Source organism: Polistes canadensis, unplaced genomic scaffold, assembly GCF_001313835.1.
Source record: "Polistes canadensis isolate GaletaPanama2010 unplaced genomic scaffold, ASM131383v1 scaffold_272, whole genome shotgun sequence".
Classification (NCBI taxonomy): domain Eukaryota; kingdom Metazoa; phylum Arthropoda; class Insecta; order Hymenoptera; family Vespidae; genus Polistes; species Polistes canadensis.
Window position 1 is genome coordinate 51,040 of NW_014569819.1, and position 22,405 is coordinate 73,444.

Below are 22,405 nucleotides of genomic sequence, written 5' to 3' on the forward strand. Positions count from 1 at the left end.
AGTCTAGTGTTAAATATTAATATTTTAATCGATAAAAAAGTATGTAAGTTATTTGTATAGTAGAATCGTTAATACTGAATTAGTATAAAAGTGCGGTAGCGTAGTTATGAAATATCTTGATAGTAAACATTTTTATTGATTTGTTACATGTATAATGCTAACATGAAAATATATGAAAATAGGCATCAGTGACGATAAAAAATCAATAAAATGTTTTGACGCAAGTTATTTGTAAATTATTTAAAGTTACCGCCAGAAAGAAAATGAATCAAATTAAATTTTATTTTAATAGAATAATCAATATGGTATTAAGTAATACATATATATATATACCTGACGATACCTGATACGACGAGATGTCCGTCATGGGTAAGATGTGAGTATTTGATATATAATAATAATAATAATAATGATAATAATAATAGTAATAATAATATTTGTATAAATTTTAAAACTAAAAATATAAATCTAATAAATGAATATAATTACTTATACGTGAATATTAGTAATTAGTAAGTGAAACCAATAATTTCGATTTATAAGAAACTCAAATTTAAAAATTAATTTATTTGAAACAAAACAAACATAAATTCGATCGCATTTAAACTTTTTCCATTAAAACAGAAACACGCAATTGGATCGTTATCGGAAGCATAATTTTGTGTAAGATAAAAAAAAAAAGAAAGGAAACATTACATTTTATAAATTTGATATTACATTTATCATTTATTTAAAATATAGATATATAAAATAAATTGAAATTCGATGAAATTTATTAGAATTTCATAGTATATCTATAAGTACATAATAGGATGAAGATAATATAAAAAGAATCGCATATAAATCTAGTTTAGAGAATGCACGAGGGGGATTGGTAGCACCGCGAATGCTTTTTCGACCTATTATGTGATATCATATCGGAAAGGTGATCATTGATTGGCTCGCACTTGGTAGCCCAAGAGTGGGCTACACAAGCACCCGGTTTATATCGAAGGTGGTGGAACGGGTTGCCTGGCAATCGAATAAAAGGGGGGAAGGAGGAGCGATTTCGCGCGTTGACCGGATTCCGAGTTGTTTCTGATAGAATCGAGAGCTAAGGTGCGTCTTTTAATCCTCTTGCTTAAATAGCATTTGAAAATAAAGACAATACCTGATCGTCCCGATACGACGAGATGTCCGTAATGGGTAAGGTGAGTAAATTATTCAAAATTTCGATATCTTTCGTGATCGCTTTCATACTAAACTCCCTTCTCCTTTTCTCATATTTCTCAAGGCCTGTGTGTTATGTCCTTCGATTAGTATTAATACGTATTTAACTACTTTTAATTTGTGTCGTCTGTATTTATTAATAATTTATTTTTCAACCATCAAATATGATTATCTTATATGATTAATTTGTTCAAGTCACTTATTTTAATATAAATTTGCTTTTTCTTTTATTCTTTTACTCTTGATCCATCTCGAGCTATCATTTGTGTGCATGTATTGGTTACTGATATCTTTCAAAGTGTAGTTAAATATAATTAAAAAATAAAAAAAAATCTTATCTTGTTCTTTTTTTTTATTTATTTTTTTTTTCCTTACAGCCGGTACTCTATTCCTATTGGAGGAGCTCCTGTTCTTGGAGAGTGAGAATTGGTAAGACAAATTAAATATTTAATTTTATATAAGTGTACTCTTTTTTCTTTTTGTTATTTTTAAATTCTTACAGTAATATATACAGATTGTATAATATGTGTGTATTTAAATATTGTTGTTTTATTATTAATTATATTAATGAAATAAATAAAGAGTATAATAGTAATACGTTAACAATGTTTCATCAATTAATTTTTATCTAATATATTGTTTGTCTGTTGATAGCATTAAATTTAAAGGAAATACCTTATGACATTAAACCTGTGAGCCTAGTGAAAGGTGGGGGAGAACAACATTGTAATGAGTTCCGTGAAATAAATCCAATGGAACAAGTGCCTGCACTTCATATCGACAATCATACATTAATAGAATCTGTAAGTATGAAGTAAATTATACAGGTTGTCCTGTAACTGGTGGTACAAGCAAAAAGAGGCTTTGCACTGACATGCTTATATTTGTGTTGTTATTTTAGCTAAATATATTACAATATTTGGAAGAAACTAGACCACATCGTCCACTGATGCCAGCTGATCCAGTCAAAAGAGCTAGAGTTAGAGAGATTTGCGAAGTTATAGCTAGTGGTATTCAACCTTTACAGAATTTAGTTGTCTTGATATATGTCGGTGAAGAACGTAAAAAGGAGTGGGCGCAACATTGGATAACGAGAGGTTTTACAGGTCAGTGATTTAAAGAGATATTATATTATTATTATTATTATTATTATTGCTATGATCATATTTGCAAAAATGAAAAAACAAAATGTATTAATAAAATAATATAAATTCTTTCTTTTACAGCGGTAGAAAAATTGTTGTCTTCCAGTGCAGGAAAATATTGTGTAGGAGATGAAATAACATTAGCAGATTGTTGTTTGGTGCCACAAATTTTCAATGCCAGAAGGTTTCATGTTGATTTAAGACCATTTCCAACTATTTTAAGGGTAGATAGACATTTAGAAGGGCATCCAGCTTTCACCGCTGCTCACCCTAATAACCAGCCTGACTGTCCACCTGAGGCGACCAAGTAGCAAGCAAGGCAGACCACCCTTTTCCTCTTCTAATTCACTGGAAGTATGGAAAGAGGTGGTCCAATTTTGTGTGGTTTGATAGTGGCAAAAGGTGTTAAAAGTACCCATGAGCCTTATTTTGTATCAAATTTACTAAGAAATGACGTTATCAAGTAACTAACACTACTCTTTATATTTATAGAGTAGATTTAACATTCATATAAAAGAATGCATTTTTGCTTAAATTTTGAATAAGCACCTTTAAGAGAGCGTAACGTTAAATTTGCAAACTATATCTTTTGCTAATTTTATATGGAATAATACATTAACAGATCTGTAATATAATGGTACGTTTTCACCTTTTATCACTTTTAAACTACAATTAAGTACCGAAATGGTAGAGAAACAAAACATACCATACGTATCATCGATACAAAATATTTCATCATTGATATGATTGAATTATGTGCTATTATTGTATCAGATGTTTGGAAGAAAAAAAAGAAACAAAGTGATAGCCATGCCATTTCTGTACTTAATGAAAGAATAGAAATATTGGCCTATTTTTTTACTTCTGTTATGTTTTTTTTTAATTATTTTATATACGCGCAATCAAAATTTACAAAATTTGTCTTCGTACAGCGTTTTACATAATATTTTATATAATGTATTTTAACCTATTAAGAATAGGTTTTGTTGTCTGAAATCAAAAGTTTACTTTTATATACTTATAATATAATTTTTCAATTTAAACTTTGTCTCATATAGAATAAGAAAGAAAAGTGTTGCTATTTAATAATAGTAAAAATATCTTTACATTTTTTGCCGAAAATTAGCATAACGATTGCAACTTCCAATACATGTAGTATATAGAAACTTTGAAAGGAAGAGGAGGAAGGAAATTCATAGGAAATGCATTTTACTGAAAATTTAACAACAATACTGAGGAATGAAAAGTACAAATCATATTCTTTTTAAAACATTTCCCCTTTAAGTACACTTATTATTTTGTTAAAGCAAATTTAATTTTACTTGGTTTTAAATAGTCTACATTTTTTATATGTCATTGTTACAATCAGTTTTTAAGTTTTATAGTTTAGATCATTTTCCATGCGAAAAGGAAAATATTGTATTCCGTGAAGATTAAAATACTAAATTAACATCAGGGATGTTTTAGAGTTGTATCTAATTTCGCTAATTTGACATTAGTAATATTATTTTCATTTATTATCAACATACAATGAATAATTAATCAAATAGATTTATTGTCATACTTTTCTTATATATTTTAACTTTTTTTTATTGATATAATATAATATTGTGCAATTAATGTTACTTGTTTGTGAGTTTTCTACTATGGAAATAATAGAAATAACAATTAATTATGTATATTTTTTGCAATTAAAATTGTCTTATGAATGTAAGAACTAGAAAAACTCATTTGTTATTTACATAAAGATCAAGCTAAAATTATGCATACGGCATGCATAAATGATAAACGTAGATATATAGCAATGTAAATAATTTTTTATACAAAATATTTAAATCAAGGTCTCGAATATGATCATTGCATTAAATTAACAAAACTTGTATACACACTTGTTTTTTTTTTATTTTGATTCAGAAGTTTCTTCGTACATTATCCTTATCCATGTTTAAAATCACAAACAAGTAATGCACATTACAATTGTATACAACATAGAATTATGTAATAAATTTTGAAAAATGCAAAGCACACGTATTACGTAATAAGAAATATGTAATTGAATATTGCTATCTATTGATATTATTTGTTTTTCGACAGTTCGATTTCATTGAAAATACTTCATCGTATTCGAATGTTTAGTTATTCAATGACTGAAAATTAATTAATCACCATATGTATGATTTATATTAAATACAAATAACTTTAATGTTAACCTTATGTAACCTTTATGTTACGAGAGTAATTGATGAGATATAGTAATCTTTTTTATATTGTAAATTTAAATTAAATCGATACACCACCATATGATTATATAAATATGCAGTTATGATGTATCACTTCGGCAGTAAAAAATGTAAAACTTACTTTTATTCAAAGCATTATATAGTTTGATAAAATAATAGCAATAAGCATATTCGTTACAACTTCATGTTGCTATGGTCCTAATTAGATTTTAGGTAGGATTACTTACTTATAACATTTGTAAAAGAACGTGTGAGAAAGTTAGAAGAGCAAATGTGAATCTGTATAATAATGGTAGAATTTTGTCACCGATAGTACGATATACATATTTTATAAGTGAGAAATGATAGTATATGTTCCATCGCTTATAGGAAGTAATAAATTCTGTGTCATAGCAATGTATATTATTTTGTAGATGCTAAAGTAACAACAACAACAACAACAAAAATAATGAATTAATAAGTATGTTTGTGACTGTGCACTTATTATTTGAATAAATATATACATTTTAATTGTAATTTCAATAATTTGTACTTGTAAGAAGTATAAACATACATATATTTGAGCAGTATTCATTTCAAGAATGTCACCGTTTGTTTTATCAAATACATGTTTCATACATTCAATACTTATTTTTACCTTATAGTTGATAGATCATTTCCTTTTATCTAAATCATTTCTATTTCCTTATTTTTCATATGATTATACAGGATGTCCTCTAATTGGTGGTACAAGCGAGCATAGATGATTTTACATGAAAAACTAAATCTTATACGAACAAATTTTATTCTAAATTTTCAACTAACAAGGAGAAAGCCAAGTTGACAGAATACGGATTGTTTTTAAATTCTAGACAATTGTAAGAGTTCATCAGGACCGTACAAAATTTATTGTCCATCTGAAATGAATTGGTATATAAGAATGCATGTAAAACTTCTCTCTTCGTTTTCTTTGAAATGAGTAAATATTGAGTTTTACTGCTTGCATAGCATTATATCATCCCGAACGTCCCTTGCCTGCTCACACTGCTGGTTACATGACATCCTGTATATCTAGTCATTCTACAAAAAAGTCTTTCAATGATTTCAAATGTTACTTTTGAAGTTCCTTTTGCAATATATCGATGAACTATAATTACTCATAATAATTTATGAATATTGCTAAGGATATGTTAACAATAACTTACCACGAGGTCTCCTTTAAAATAATTCCAAAACTTGACGAAGAAAAAAATTACATAAAAAATGCTAACAAACAATGAGGATTTTGTTTTATAAGGGATTAAAAAAAAAAATAATAGCTTGATAATATTTATAAGGATAATTAAAATTTGATGATGTATATAAGCGAGTAGAAAAATAATACTATAAAAAACAGAAATGTTTGAATATGATTCTGTAATAAGCTGCATAATATTGTCAATGTAATACTTTTTTTAATATCTCTATTACATTTATATAAAGTATGTATATGTATATGCATGTATATATATATATATATTTTATTTTACAAATTTATAATTTTCATTTTTCTATAGAAAGTTCAACAATACTCCGTGACAATCAATTATCAACATGAATATTTTCACTTGCGTTTCCTTAACTTATTGCATTTTGATTTGAACAAGTTATTTTGCAGCATCTTGTCAGATCCTTAAGGTAAAAAAGTATATTCACTTATCTATTGACTAGTTAGGACAAAGATAGATATATATCTATCATCAACTTACACAGCAATGAAATGCACAAGGAGTTGATAGTATTATTTATACTTAAAAAATAAATTAATTAATTTAAAGGAAAAAAAATATATAAAAAAAAGTTTAACAAAAATTGCATACACTCAATTATACAAGTATCACCTACAAAATTGTACATAAATAGATTAAAAATATTAAGAGTAATAGTGACACGTGTGTGTGGAATGATATAATTATTAATATTATTCAATATTTGTCTAATTATTTAATTGCTATGCGCATTCAAATGCGATTCCTTATATACTTCCATCTCACTATTTCATTATCCAATTATATATCGGTCAAAGGAATTATTACCAACAAACACAGTCTTTCACCCTGTTGTACTGTACGAGAAAATATTTGTATAAATTGTTACTCTTTTTTTTCATTTTTTTTTGTTTACAGAAATTGATCTTATAAAAAAATACTTACATACTAAAGTGTGATTTTAAAAATATCTTCATTTATGCACAGCATATATCATATTTACAAGTGCATCTTGTTCTATCATTCAAATCCTTGGTAATGATCACTTTTATCAAAACTTAGGAAGGATATAGATAAAATTTTACAAATGATTCAATTTGTCAACATTTTGATATGCATTATATAATAAATAATAATAATATAGATTGAGATAGAGAGAGATAATATTAGAAACCTTCCTAATTTTGACAAAATTACAATAACTTCTGAGATTTAGAGATAATCAAAAGAGTTTTCCAGAATTCTTTTTCATTAAACAAGTGCATATATTGCCGCACTATTTCTATTATATTTGTATAATAGAATCTCATGTAAATAAAAAAGAATTCAGTGAATGTGAAATAGTGTACATGGTGACTATACAGCGACATTGAATGGATAAATGGATGGATGTATGGATGGTGGCTAGGTCATGAAATGAAGAACAACAGAATGCATTTAATGAGCGATTGTTTATTATGTTCTTATGATCACTTGTCATACAGGTAACGATGCTTTTCATGAATGAAAATAGTTAATATATTATGTTTATTTATAATTATTTAACATTGAATGGAATAAATTGATGATGAAAGAATAACAATTTAATGAGTGTAAATAAATGTTAGCGTGTAAAGTAATATTAGGAATAAATTTAAAGTGCTGTGAATTAATTTTACTTCGTTGATAACAATAATGGTGTCCAATAGATAATGTTAGGACATCTAATTAACAACAACAACAAAAAATCTAGAAAGATTGTATCTAACAGATACAACCCAATGTTAATAAATAGATATAGAGAGAAAAATAAAAAAAAAAAAGATATTAAATTAAGAAAATCTCAAAGAATTTTCTTAATAATTTGTGAAAATTTTTTTTATCATGACATGTTATAACAATTTAGAATAAAATGTTGTTTTTTATGTCATTTAAATATCCTCTATGTGGACACTTATCGCATCATCGGTAAGAATACCGTACTATTAAACGTTCAAACAACAAATGCATATAGCAATGTTGTCATTCACTTAGTTACATTTCTAACTTGCCATTTTTACTTGAAACAATAAATGTTACAAGTTTTCGCTTAATAAATATATCTTTAACCAACCATACAAAGGTACATTTGATGAGATACTAAGAAAGTAATAAAAAATAACATTGCATTTGTGCTTAATACAATAGCATTTGGAAAGAAATTGTAAAATGTGGAATAATATTCGCGAATCTTTTTCTTTTATAGTATAATATATATATATATATATATATAACTTTGTTAGGTTTTCAAAAATTATTGTTGCCAGGTCATATATATATGTATGCGTGTGTGTATGTTGCATGTATGTACGTGTTTGTGTATATGTATGATATAATAAAGATATATATATATATATATATATATATCTTTATTATATATTTTTTTTTAATAGCACAGTAATAAACTCGTTTGCCTGATTTTCTTTTCAACAGTTTAATTATACGTGCGTTCAATGATTTTCAATTGATTTCTCGAAAATGTTGTTAATTCTATTCCTTTAAAGCGTATTTTACGAAGAACCTGTTAGTATAAGTTAATAGTAATATTAGTTTCATCTTTCCATACTCAAAGGTAAATTTCAGTTATTTCTGAGAAAGAAAGACTGAAATGTAATATTAAAAAATACTATTTTGCTCACTGCCCGCAATGCACCATTTTATATTCTGACCGAGTGAAACTGCGTGTAAAGTGTATAATAAGAGCGTAAATGATGATTAGGAGAATGTGTGGTGTATTTGCCTAAATGTGCAGCATAATTTGTAATGCGGTAAACATATGAATACGCAAGATTGTGTCCTTAAATTACTTTATAGCCAGAGGAATGTAAGATACAATACTTGATGATCGTATCTCATCAGTATAATGAATGAATATTTGTGGTACCTCTGCAGCCAGCTGCTCTTATATTTCAGATATTGTGGAAGATAATTTCTATTTCTAAATCGGGATAATAATTAAGGTGTGAACATATAAAGGTAAAGCACAATGTCGTCGCACTGCATTATGTGTGGAATCTTCTCTACTTGCATGTAGGCGTGTGAATTTTTGACACCGTTAGAGTGTAATGTTATCTTTGTATATGTATGATCGATTTATGAATGTGACTGTGCACATATGCGCATCTGTGCACTTGTGACTTAGCAATATAACTACTTATATTCAACAAGGTACTTAATATCTTTTTTTTATCCCCGAGCTGCTATGTGCTACTTCTACCTCAACAATAACGATCTTTTTCAAGTTTTTTTTACATATGCTTACCCAAAATAATATACCATATTAATACTCTAAATCTAATTCTCACTTCCAATAAAATAACATTACATACAATTTTGTACAATCCTTTCTAAAGTTTTTTTTCTTTTATAATGCTCCTATTATCCAGATAAATTGCGTCTCGTTAACATTCCCTTTACGAAGTTTTGCAATGTTATAATAGTGATAATGAATCATGACAACAAAATTGATGATATGAAAAATATTCCACATCTTGTGTGCACTGCTGTTTTGTATATACCGACCAAAGATATTAATTACATATATATTTAATTTCGATTAAATTTAGGAAATCAAACTTTATTTGTAAATTACAAACAAATGTTATATAAATTAGAATATTCTTTATAAGAATACATTTAATAAAAAGTACTAAATAACCGATTCGTCTAATAATTTTCAAATTTGGTCAGCATATAACTTATCATTGTTAATTATACACAAAATAGCAATGCACAACACTATAACAACTCTGTTTTTAATAGAGCATCTATCAAAGTCAATTCTGTGTAATTTATGCTTAATATCATTTAATAATTTCTCTTTGCATTATAATAAACACACTCCAATTATTATTACACTCCTTTTACTCTATTGTCAATCAATGTAATTCAATAAATGATTTTTTGTGACACTTTCTATTATAATTCTTAATATAATAAATCTTAATGTAGCATTAGAATTTTTATATTCATATTTATTTTCATGGCTAAAATCAATTCTTTGCCTTATTTTATTTTAAAATTCAATCATAGTCAATATTTGCAAGAAATGGCAGTAAAGTAATCTTTCAAGAAACGATAATAATAATAATAATAATATATATAGTAATAATAATAATAATAATAATAATAGAATTATTAGAAATGACTAAATGCAACATTTCTTTCGATAAAATAATGTTAATAATTGCAAATAGCCAATTAGTTTTTGAAACAATGTAAATTTTCATATAAAAGAAACGATTGTAGGCCTTTGTCATGATCTCCATTTGTATTTTTTTTGGTCGTAAATCATTGTTTTAGTTCATTAATTTCATTGTGAACGTGTCATTTTTAACATATATATACAATGAATTAATATTATTATATTATTTAAAAACAAACTCACGTATTATATGTTTGAATGGAAACAAAATAAAGGGAAAAATAAAGAAAAAAAAATATGGAAAAAAATCGACAAAATAATTTGTAAGTTAGATCATTATGATTTTATACATTTTTCAAAAGAGTAAACAATAACTGTACAATTTTTCTGTTATAATTGATAAGAAAACATTGCATTTTTTACAATTATCATATACATACATATATATATGATAATTGTATATATATATTTCCATGAAAATTAATATCGTTACACTTGACATGATTTATTAAGCCTTTGAGTGCTGCAGACGCATATATGCGTTTGTCGATATGAATGCAAAGATATTACCACGATAATATTAATAATTGAGAACTAATATTTTGTGTATAATGCAAACTAAACGATCATCATATAAAGGTATTTTTATAATACTTTGTAACAAGATTTTATATATAATGAGAAATAAGTATAGTCCGACTTTATTCAAAACAATCTGCACTTTGGCAGAATATACACATCTTTAACAACACGTTCTACTGTCAAGTGTCAACAAGTGTGGCTGATGGTGGTATCAATATGGCACTAAAGTGATTGGATGGAACACAAATGTAATGCAGAAATTTTTCTGGTATCAAATATTTGTTAATTTTGTTCAGATACTTACTATGTAACAATAAAATATTGTTAGATATTTGTTTTCTTATAAAGATTAATGTAATCTATGCGAGAGTGGAGTGATGGATGATGGAGCATGATTCAGGATGTAGCCTAGCACACACAGCCAAGTAATGTGACACATATGTCATCTCATGCGATAACATGTGTCAAATTCAATTATAGTTACTGTAACAATAGTCATATTAGAATCGAGGCGAGTCAATGCAATTCCTACAGTTCCCTGATTACTACACTACATCTCCACGTGCGAGAGCATAATTATTTACTCACTCGGTAGATACTTCAAATATTTCATCCTTATTAATTAAAATGTTGAAACTGTAACTGTAATTTTATAAGAGATTTAAGAGACTACCTACACACCTATATCTAATAATTTTGTATAACTAAATATTACGACACAGACAGAGATCATGTCGCATAGTTACTTATTGAGTTAGTGGATGAAATATTTCAAACTGTACAAAAACAAAGTGTTACATGAAGCAAGACTCATCTAAGATCAACAATGACTGCCGGCTCATGGATACAACACTGAATTCTCCTTTAAACAACTCGTAGGTAACTGGTTGGCGAACCAATACTGTTTTGCCACTTCATGTACATTGTTATTGCCTTTTATTTCAAAAAATAACTGTACATTGTAGAGCCAATTAGATATTAGATTAGCATCTAATAGTATCTTTATAATTGTTATCTAAATGTAACTAACATCTAAATGTTAGTATTATGAGAATCATTTAACAAAATATATACCGATAATAGAAAGCAGTTATTACTTGTACTATATGCCAGTGGCACAAATTGAGGTACTTAGAAAAGACTCTAGTCACATCCACTTTTCTATGCGATTGGACAATTCTTCACTATATGCAACTCTGATTTCTGTACAGAATTTTACACTTCGGCATTATTTAACACTCATCACACCTTAATAAATGTAGCATTGAAGAAGTACTTACTATACATTCATTTGATTTACGTACACATGCAAATATTGTCACATATGTAGAAAGAAGCTCCATTCTTGACTTCTCCTTGCCGGTGAACTTTTGTAATCCATCAAGTTATTTTTCCTGCGCAAATAAATTCTACAGTTTTAAACGCTTAATATAATTGTGGCATTTTCATGTACTGGCTGCTTGGTAAAAATATCCTTTTATCAACTCCATCACAGCTAGTCTTAAACATATTCTGTCCTACTAAGGAATGTGTTAGCTTGACAAAATCTACAACACATGATTTTATGCTACCCACAAGTTGTTTTACATAGAGACATATATATACATATATATATATATATTGTTATATATACATATATATATATATATATATATATTGTTTCAACGATTAATTTAACCTTTCGAAAAAAACTAATACATAAAAATATGTATTTTTGTTACTACTTATTCTTGTAATGTGATTATGAAGCAATAGTTATTGGAATATAACGAGTAGGAAAAATTTATAATGATTTGTTAACTTTGTTTATCTAACAAAATATCCATTTTAATTGATAAAAAGTTTCATTGATCGTTAAAAAATGATATTCCTTCTTTTGTTTGCAACTATTGACATTTTTTTTAATAAATTCTATCATTCATTTTGTATACCGGCAGTCAAAAGTAAGAAAGAAGGAGAAAGCTCGTATATAGAGATTTAGAAAAAAATAAAAGTAAGAATAGTAACGTAAAATTAACGATAACCAATGATAGATATAATATAATGACGTGATGATAATTAATAAAACATTACTATGATAGAGATAATTAATATAGAGAAATATTATGCTGCCAATAATATAAATAGCATTGGAGCTATTAAAATATAGACTAATTCACAAATTAAATTAATGCTATAAATTACATTTATGTATTCTATATAGAATTTTTATAACAGTTCTATCTACAGCAAACTAATGTTTCTTTTTTTTATTTTGAATTTTACGGTGCCTGTTTATCGTTTTAATGCATTTGGGCAACACAGTAATGTTAAATCGACAGTACACATAGAATTTATGGTTAAACATAAACCTGTTTTCATTTGCGGACGCAAATATTTTATCAACAATATTATAATATCATTCCGCTACCTATAATAATGTGTATGTGTACGTGTTTGTCGTGGTGTCGTGTATGCATAATATATGCGTGAATACGCGGTCTTCTCATTTATATCTCAAATAATATGAATTCTCTTTTTATTTAATTTTTTTTTTTTTTTCAATAATCTATGTCAATCTCTTCATGTATATATATATACGCATCTTTATATATATATATATTTATATATATTTATATATAGATATATTTCTCTCTCTCTGTAATATATTATTATTTTATCATTTTTCTTTTTTATTTTTGTTACTGTTATTATTCATGTTATGCGATATTTATAAATATACAAGTCATTATTTTTAAGAGTGGTGAGCCAGCGCCTCCAGCTATGAATTGTACTCATGTACACTTATACATTTCATCATTAGACGCTACAGCTAAATAATTTTACTCGCTAGTTTTTCTATACCCATTATTAATTAACCACCTATCTTATATCACCCCCGTCTTATTACCTATCCGCAAAGATAAAGTGATTTTAAACGTCAGTATTATTCTCTTTTATAAAAAAGAAAATACAGACTGCATTCGATCGAACACCACCATATTGAAACAAGAGTTCCAAATAGTTTTTTCTATATATTTTCTTTCTCTTTTTATTTTCCCCTTATTAAACAATGACCCCTGCTCTGTTTAAAAAAACAGGAATTTTAATTATGGGTCTGCTTTGAGTTTTGCTCAGATTTAATACGAATAAACTTGACAAGATTCTACATAAACTCTGTCATACAGATCTCAGGAATGTATGACGTGATTGTATTTCACTCTCGTATCTAAGAAACTTATATAATTTGTTGATAATGCGATGAATCATGAAGTATACGTATGTATGTTCTGTATGTATGTATGTATGTTCTGTATGTATGTATGTTCTGTATGTATGTATGTATGTATGTATTTATGTATATGACATAATTCCAATCAAATAGCAAATGTTTTTATATAAAAAATTGTATGGTGAATAAAAGCAGTGTTATCAAATAACAATAATTTGCGCACAAATATGCGCAAAAAATATTTTTACAATGTAGATAATGTACAATATAGTATAATGTATGTATTTATTTATGTGTTTTATCATGTTAATTCTATTTATTACTATATTGTGAGATAAGATAAAAATTTTCTAGTAATATATTAAATTCAGGTTCATATTTAATTAATACATATATAGGTATATATATATATCTGAAAATTAAAGATAATAATATGAGTGTTTAATATGATAATATTTATGTAAGAAAAAAAAGGAAAAAAAAAACAAGGACCACCAACTGTACAGTTAAGCTATGGAAATGTTTGTTATTATAATAAGAAAAGAAATCATTTAAATGGACATGATCATATAGGCTTTTACTGTTATAAGTGAGTATATGATGAATAATAAAGTCAAAAATTAGACTACTTTTGAGTGTACTTATCTAAATATTACACAAAATAGATAAATTCTATTAATGCGTGAATCCAACGATTTCGAGTTAAAAATGATACTTGGCAACAGTTCATGATTATTCTTTATGTACTCAACTGGTCCAGCCAGCTTTGATATATATATATAAATATATGTTCATATTTAGAATAGCTCTTATTCTGTATGCATATTTAACTTCAAGCCAAGTCCATCTTTAACTTGTATATGGAAAATCTTTGGTTTTGGCAAGGTATTACTCTATACTTAACACATTTCTTTGAACAAGATGTTAAGCGAGTAAGATCTTGTTTAGCCTAGACATTTGCTATTCAAGGAACAATTTTTAACGTAATAATTTAGATATGGTTTTTTGATGAAAAATCAAACAACAAAAGTGATTTTTTGTCTTTCTTTCTGAAACTCAGCGTGAAATACTCACGTCTCATTTAAAAGACTTTCAAATGAGTTCTGTATGACATAAATTTCGAGTAATATTCAGTCAATATATATTATTTAAAACAGAAAGAAGAAAGATGATTCTCCGTAGCATCTGCCACATATCTTAAAAGTTTGTGGTCACATCTAGTTCATAGCAGTTTTGTCAGATCACCTGTCAATATATTATATCGTATAACTAGATATATTATGTGACTCTGATGTAGTATGTGTGTATTATATGTGATAAAGCCCCGTAATGTGGTGTATCACAGAACAATTGTAGTAGTTATCATATAACATATAATATTTATATCATAATAACCTTAAAAGATATATCAATGTTGTGTGACGAGCCATGATGGATGCATGAATAGTGATGAGAGAATGCAAGCGCTATAGTGATGCAGCGATAGATGACAACGGGTGGTAGGTGGTGGTAGTGGACAAGTGTTAAAGAAGGGAGAAAGGAGCTGCCGAAGCATCTCAAAGTGTGAAGAGGCGAACAACGGAGCCTGATAATGGAGATGATCAAGAATGTTGTACTTGAAATCAATGAATCATACTGGCGATGGCATTTTGACGTGCTCGTTTTGCTTCCTCTTCACTGATCCTCTGCTCGATCAAGTATTGAGCAGTGCCGATCGCATTGGGATAACCCGTGATAGTCACTATGCGGTTCCTGGTACCAGGGGCAAACATGCCTTTCTTAGAGATTTGTATGTTGGCGCCACTTAGGTGCTGAATCTCAATGAGGGCACGACCACCGGGTCCCAGAATAGCTCCCACTATAACCTCTGCAATTTCTATGTCTACTTTCTTGGTCTCCTTGTTGTTGGCGTCTACCTGTGTAGGACTCTTACTTACAAGTGATAGCTGGTTAGTGCCCAGACCAAATGAATTGTTGTTCAGATGAATAGCACTGGCAGCAGTGTTGTTCTGTCTAAACGGATCAAAGGGCTCGTATCTATCAAGGGTAGTGCGTGGAGTAGGCGAAGTTGATCCCAGCGCAGGAACTGTTCCAATTGGCCCAAAGACCCCACCATTATTGTTAGAACCATTGGCTGTTGTAGCATTATCCATTGGATTTCCCAAATAACTCATACTCGAGGGCATTCCAATACCCATCCCAAGGATATTGTACTTTGCGAGAGTAGCGATAGCGGTTAAAATTTCAGTAGCAGCAGGTTCTGAGAAACCTGTTGTACGCAGGTTCAACTTTATATGTTCTAAAAGTTGCGTTGTTACTGGAGCTGTACCAGCAGTGATAGCAGCACCTAAGTTCAAGTTAAGGCTCAGTCCAGCGCCATTCAAGAGACTTACTGTAAGAAATCAAATCATACAAATACATAATGTGTTTTTATTAATGACCCAACAACTATATACTAAAGTTTATAAAACCTGCATCATAAAAATACTGAAATGTACATGAATATAAAAACGACAAAAATAGACTTATGAATAAATTATATTTTACCTGTATTAAGACCAGCAGTGGAAGTGTACGTAGGTGTACTTGTTGGAGCTTGAGCATAGGGACTGCCTGTAGGATTGTAATTGGCAACTGGCCCACTTACATCTGCGTAACTGACGTTCAAACATGTACCACTTTGTGGGTCATCTGCTACCTTTGCTAGGATCATCAATAATGCATTTCGATTATTTTCTTTTTCACCTATTACAGTGATACATCGTTCTTGAAGCGATAAATCTTTAGCTTTCTGACTAATTTGCACGTAAGATCCAGATTCTTCTTTAATTTGTTTTATGTAATTACCACCTTTTCCTATAATCATCCCTGCAGTGCTGTTAGGCACTAAGATCTTTACCTAAAATATTATTAATTGTTTAACAATTCTTTATATTGTACTAAAACATTATATTATGAAAAATTAATTATCATACCATTAAATCTTACCTGTTTGTCTCTTTCTGCCATTGCTTTACCGGATTCAAAATCCACTGTGGTTTTAGATGTAAGATCTGGCTTTTCTCGAATTTTTTCCATAATGAAATCCATAACAGCCATTATGGCTTCTACGCTACCAGTTATTAAACATACTCTTTCGGTAGTGCCTAAAATAAAATAATTCAATAATAATAATAATTAAAGCTTTATATAAGCAAATAGGAAATGATGATACTAATAATATATCATTAAAAAGACAAAAATATAGATATAAAGTAATACCTGGATAAAAGTCATGCGATTTAGACATTTTTACTCTTGCTGCTGTATCCTTTTGAAGCTGGGCAATAGTTTCTCCACCTTTACCAATAATGGCTCCGGCAGCCACACCAGGGACCAATACTTTAAGATGATACGTTCCATCTCCTCCTACAAATATTCCATAACAATTTCTGCACAACAATACGTCATTGTATTCGATTAAAAACCTATGTAATGTCTACCCATATCAAAATATCAAAATATCATGAATGCTAATAAAAAATAATTGTATAAAAGCAGTGAATTAGTTAGACCAGATAAATGACCCAGAATTAATCTATTGCCAAAAAATTCCAAACACAAGATCTATAAAATAAAGTATATTATAATGAATGGTCGTATTAACGATATAATCATCGGATAAAAATCACGGAAAGAGTAGACAAAATTTGGTATTGTTGGCGCGAATAATAATCTCGACAGAAGAGAGAAAGAGAGGGAGAAAGAAAGAGGGGGGGAGGGGAAGGAAGGAGAGAAAGAAAGAGAATCACTAGTTCAATACGTAATCGAAAACATACCGTATATTATCGCAATAGAGAAGACGAAAGGGGTGACGTTGATTGTTCGCGATAAGAAAGACGAAAATGTGTGCGGGTAAGAATGTAAGGGTAGTAAATAAGGAAGCTAAGGTTTAAAGGTAAAGATATAACTCGGAAGAGCGCAGTGGGGGATCGGTAGGAAGTTTCGATGTGCTGAAGGCAAACAGCTGTTTGACAGATGGAAGCCCCGTGCGCTCGCTCGCTCGTTCGCTCGCCTCACATCGACCTTGACCCGCAACCTCGGCGGCAGCGAAACGGTGCGTGTTGCCTGACAACTCACCGATACGCCACATCCTAGTAACTCTGCCAGTTTGCGTCTAACACGGTGGTGGTGGTGGAGTAGTATAGTAGTAGTAGTAATAGTAGTGGTAGTGGTGGTGGTGATGATGGCGGGTGGTGGCGACGATGACGACGATGTGGCGGTGGCAACAACGACGACGACGACGACGACGATGACGACGATAGCAGCGGTAGCAGACAGTAACGACAACGTAGGCGTATAGGCGATGGCAGATACGATGCCAAAAGCGAGAATATAGAAGAGGTGAAGAAGTAGAAGAAGAAGAGGAGGTAGATACGATCTTGCGTTTTTTGCCAGAACAAACTTAAACGATAATAACAACGTCACTGTACTATGGAAATCCAACGAAGACGATGGTAATTGACGAGAAGTATAGGTGGTTGATGACATAAAAATTGACATGCGAGTTGCGTCCGTCGACAGTGTTGTTGTCGTCGTTTTCGCCGTTGTATAGTACCGATAGACGAAAAATAGGAAAAGAAAGATGAAGGAAATGTAATAAGGAAAGAGGAAGAGGAGGAGGAATCGACTCTAGCGCAAGCAAAGTAACTGCTGCCACGAGATTGATGACGAAGTTGCACAGTCACGAAACTGTCGAGCGTCTTGTCACGATCCTCCATTAACGTCGTAGACGACGACGATGACGACGACGACGACGACAGCCGTATCGCGATTGCTGTTGCTGCTACTCGGCCATCCGCTTGGCCCAACGAAAAACCCAACTCTCCTTCTTTTTTCTTCTTCGCGTGAATGAGAGAGAGAGAGAAAGAAAATCCCCAAACACATGCGACGCGTCGCCGCGCGGCGCACGACGTTGACGTTGGCTGATATGTCGACGTCGTCTTCGTCGTTGGTGGTTTCTATTAGTTTGACTTAACCCAACAACATCACCACGTAATAAACCGGATAGATAAAATGCGCGCGTGAAAAAGAAAGAAAGGTAGAGATAGAGATAGAGATAGAGAGAGATAGAGGATGAGTAGAAAATGAGACGTGGCATGAAGGGATGCGCAAATCGCTGTGCACCATCATTATACCGCGTTTTAGCCTCGATCTATGAGAAGACATTAGCTGATCGTTTACAGTCAAAACCGAAAGGGAATGGTCGATCGTTCGGTTGAGCGGCACAATGGGTAGCCAGGATTTTAGCGATCGTCGTTCGAGTGTATTAAAGAACGAACGTACATAAGAGAGAGAGTTAAAGAGGGAGAGGAGAGAGGGAGAGAGAGAGAGAGAGAAAGAGAGAGAGAGAGAGGGAGAGGGAGAAAGACAGAAGGAGCGCGCGAGGTGATCGCTGTGTCAACAGCAGTAACCACTAAACGAAATTGTCAAAGGCGCGCGTAAAAAGGAAAAAAGAGAGAGAGAGAGAGAGAGAGGAAGATGAACGTGACAAATTAATCGAAAGGGGAGAAACAAGGAAGAAGGAAATGCATTGATGTTTGGATGCATGGATGTTGGTGCATGGAGATGGGTGGATGGATAGATGATAGGAGAGAGGGAGGGGGAGAGAGAGAGAGAGTGGGCAGAGGAGTGGGGAGAGGAGAGGAGAATCGTGCGTGCGACCACCGAGTTAGAATGCGCATGAGAAAAAATATTGGTATGAAAGAATCGTCACGGAGGACGTTCGATAGAATTACCTGATCCATAGTGGGACCTTTTCGTCGCGCCATCCTCCGCGTCGCAGTCGAGGGGCCGCTTTCTGGAGTCTGCGATCTCCGGGGAGGGACACGTCTCCATTCCTGAATCGGCGGCCATCTTGATTCGGTCGTTCAGAGCGTAACGCAGCGCACACCCCAGGTTACTACACAGAGCCACACACACGCACGCACACCAAGTGGGAAAAGATGGAGGGAGTAAGAGCGATAGAATGACAGGGACGGTGCTACTTTTCCAATCGCCAAGAGTAATGGGAAGGAAAGAGCGAGAAGGAAAAATGGAATATATATATATGAGCGATAAAGTGAGAGAGCGAGAAAAAGAGAGAGGAGAGAGGAGAGAAACGTTGATCGACGAAGGGGGCCAGGTGTCGTGGGTCGAACAACGAGCGGTCAGCCAAGGAGCTATCACCACTCACGATATTTTCTAATTAATCGAACCGAACCGAACGAATGTACAAACGAACGGAGGAACGTACGCACGAGCACGAGTTACTAAAGGATTTTCGAGGTGACGGATGGCAGACGTACCGCGAACGTACGTACGCACCGTACGAACGAACGAACGAACAAATGACACGCTCGCGGGCTGCCGCGTCTCACTGGCAACTGCTCGCGCGCGGCTCCCTTGCCAACCAGCTGGTTTGATACCCGATGGTGCGTGCCTCGGTTCTCGCGTTCCTCTCTTAAGCGCGCGCACCATCTTTTGCTCTCTCTCTCGCTCGCTCCCTCTCTGTTTCTATATTTCCCTCTCTATACCGTAGAATCTGTCTTCCTCTTTCGCACGCTCGTTTGCTACGACCTGAGCACCAGGGACGCCTCTCTCTTTCCCACCGTACGGAGCTCGCGGGCTTTCTTCGTACAGGGCCGTAACACTCGGCTTCGATACCTTAACCTCTACGACGCTCTTTTGTGTCCGAACAGTATTGTATCCTTTTCCTCCATCGAATGTATATTTTTTCTCTCGATTTATTAAAGCAAAGGTCGCTCGCCACCATCGACAAGATAAAGATCATTAGACGATATATTTCGCATTTATTATAAAAGAGTCAAATGCATCAATGCTGCGAAAACACTGGATCGTGTTGGTAAGAACTCAAAAGTAGGTCATCCGTCTAGGAACGAAACACCGAATGAGATGACCTAATAAAATTTAGAATAATCGAATATCACACGATCAGTGGTTAGAACAAATCGACCAATTTTGATAGCGATTATTTCCCTTCTCTTTAGACATCCCGTTCCCTTCTCATTTAGTTACTTGAGTTTTAAATGCGTCATAGCGGGAAATTCGTATTTATACAAACGAAACGAATTTCAGTCACCTTGCGTCGTAAGGTGGAATACAACGTGAGTCACTATAATGTTTTTATTTCTGCTCTACTTTTCGATTTTGTTAGATTTGAGCATCGATTTTGTAATGAAAAAAATATTTTATAAATGTTTTACGGAAAAGAAATATATATAAATTCATGTATATTTTTAATTTGATGTCAAATAACTTGAGAGTTATTTTTCTCGAGTATTAGTATTCTTGTAGAGATGCACATAAATAAATAAATAAAAATGAATTTAGAGAACACAGAGAGAGAGAGAGAGAGAGAGAGAGAGAGAGAGAGAGAGAGAGAGAGAGAGAGAGACAATGCGTTAATTATAAACACTTGTATTTCTAATTTAGAATATTACAATACCAAATAGATATGAATTTTTACATACACGATTATGCATTTTGTATGTTAAATAAATGTTCACGCGTGTTAAATGTATAGAGTTGCATAAATTTTCTTCCGACGGATCAATTCGTATGAACGATCATGTAAGTTAATGATGCGTTACGTGACAAAGGTTTACAGACAAACGGTTAAAAGGAAAAAGAATACGATCACTTTTAAAAAACATTTCGGAGTATAGTATATTGCGATTGATCTTTCAATTGATTGCACAACAACTTGTGATAAATATTAAATATATGTATATANTTTAATCGCGAATTGCTTGTAGAACACGTAGTAGATATATACATATAATATATGTATATATATATATATATATATATATATATATATATATATATAATGGACGTAAATAAAGAGTAGAAAGAAATAGAGAGGGAGGAAAGAGAAAGAGAGAGAGAGAAGGAGGAAGAGACTTCGTAACTATCTGCATCTGCATTTGCATTTCCGATAGCTTTGGCCTTACAAGGTCATTAGTGTCATTCTAACGACATCAAGTAGCTTCCTATATCGAAGATCGCACGCGCTTTATAGACGATGAAATGCGATTTGATTTTATATCGAGCATTTCAATCGTTCTTCTATTCACCTATCTTTTTATTGCCACTGACATTCGTTGGTATCTTGTAAGAGATTAAGGCACGATAGTTAAACGTTGCAATATCGAGTACGTTGGTACTGCAAGTTTGCCTTCCAATCATGCAGCAGCAGTAATAACAACAACGACCATTCTTGAAACATCGTACCAAAGTTCCGTTGTACATGGGAAAGTACGTCGTGACTATTATCAACGTTTTAGTAAATACCGATTAACGGGAAAATGACTGTAGATTGTATACTATACTTTGGTTATCTTTTAACAGTCCTGTTAGCATACAAAGTATGATAGGTTCAAAATATATAATTTATATAAGAATATTCGCGCGACTTAGAAAAATGTTTTCTAATATTTTAATAGAAAATTAATATCGTTATTAGGTAAATACTTTCGAAATACACACCGATAAAACTGTTATTGGGAAAGATATTTATACAGATGTACAAATAGTTTTATCGTTTAAATCATTACGAAAACCTTGTTAATTATAAGTATTAATGTATT

General features: G+C 31.3%; 2 protein-coding genes across 4 annotated transcripts; one reads left to right on the plus strand and one right to left on the minus strand.

Annotated features, from left to right (window-relative positions):
- Positions 1-873: 873 nt before the first annotated feature.
- Positions 874-3,034, plus strand: LOC106790940 (probable maleylacetoacetate isomerase 2). The gene is made up of 5 exons (XM_014756219.1): positions 874-1,190; positions 1,587-1,638; positions 1,864-2,012; positions 2,111-2,315; positions 2,436-3,034. Exons 1-5 carry the CDS (start codon positions 1,173-1,175, stop codon positions 2,663-2,665), a joined length of 654 nt encoding a protein of 217 aa, XP_014611705.1. The 5' UTR covers positions 874-1,172; the 3' UTR covers positions 2,666-3,034.
- Positions 3,035-13,245: 10,211 nt separating this feature from the next.
- On the minus strand, positions 13,246-21,166 carry LOC106790946 (RNA-binding protein Nova-1). Of its 3 annotated transcripts, XM_014756225.1 has the most exons (6): positions 19,553-21,166; positions 17,037-17,183; positions 16,764-16,921; positions 16,323-16,674; positions 15,713-16,167; positions 15,573-15,642 (listed from the first exon to the last, which is right to left on the minus strand). In XM_014756225.1, exons 1-6 carry the CDS (start codon positions 19,668-19,670, stop codon positions 15,634-15,636), a joined length of 1,239 nt encoding a protein of 412 aa, XP_014611711.1. In that variant the 5' UTR covers positions 19,671-21,166; the 3' UTR covers positions 15,573-15,633. The 3 variants fall into 3 exon arrangements, with proteins under 3 accessions (XP_014611708.1, XP_014611709.1, XP_014611711.1); XM_014756222.1 differs by having other exon boundaries at positions 13,246-16,167; positions 19,553-21,165; XM_014756223.1 differs by lacking the exon at positions 19,553-21,166 and adding an exon at positions 17,895-19,544 and having other exon boundaries at positions 13,246-16,167.
- Positions 21,167-22,405: the final 1,239 nt, after the last annotated feature.

What these genes read in the sequence shown, in the direction of transcription:
- LOC106790940 (XM_014756219.1), top strand. An exon ending in TTCTTGGAGAGTGAGAATTG is followed by an intron (nt 1,639 to 1,863) that starts GTAAGACAAATT and finishes GTCTGTTGATAG; the next exon opens with CATTAAATTTAAAGGAAATA. An exon ending in GATAACGAGAGGTTTTACAG is followed by an intron (nt 2,316 to 2,435) that starts GTCAGTGATTTA and finishes TTTCTTTTACAG; the next exon opens with CGGTAGAAAAATTGTTGTCT.
- LOC106790946 (XM_014756222.1), bottom strand. Translation starts at nt 19,670, where the DNA reads ATGGCCGCCGATTCAGGAATGGAGACGTGTCCCTCCCCGGAGATCGCA. An exon ending in AAGGTCCCACTATGGATCAG is followed by an intron (nt 17,184 to 19,552) that starts GTAATTCTATCG and finishes GAATATTTGTAG; the next exon opens with GAGGAGATGGAACGTATCAT. An exon ending in TGGCAGAAAGAGACAAACAG is followed by an intron (nt 16,675 to 16,763) that starts GTAAGATTTAAT and finishes ATAATATTTTAG; the next exon opens with GTAAAGATCTTAGTGCCTAA.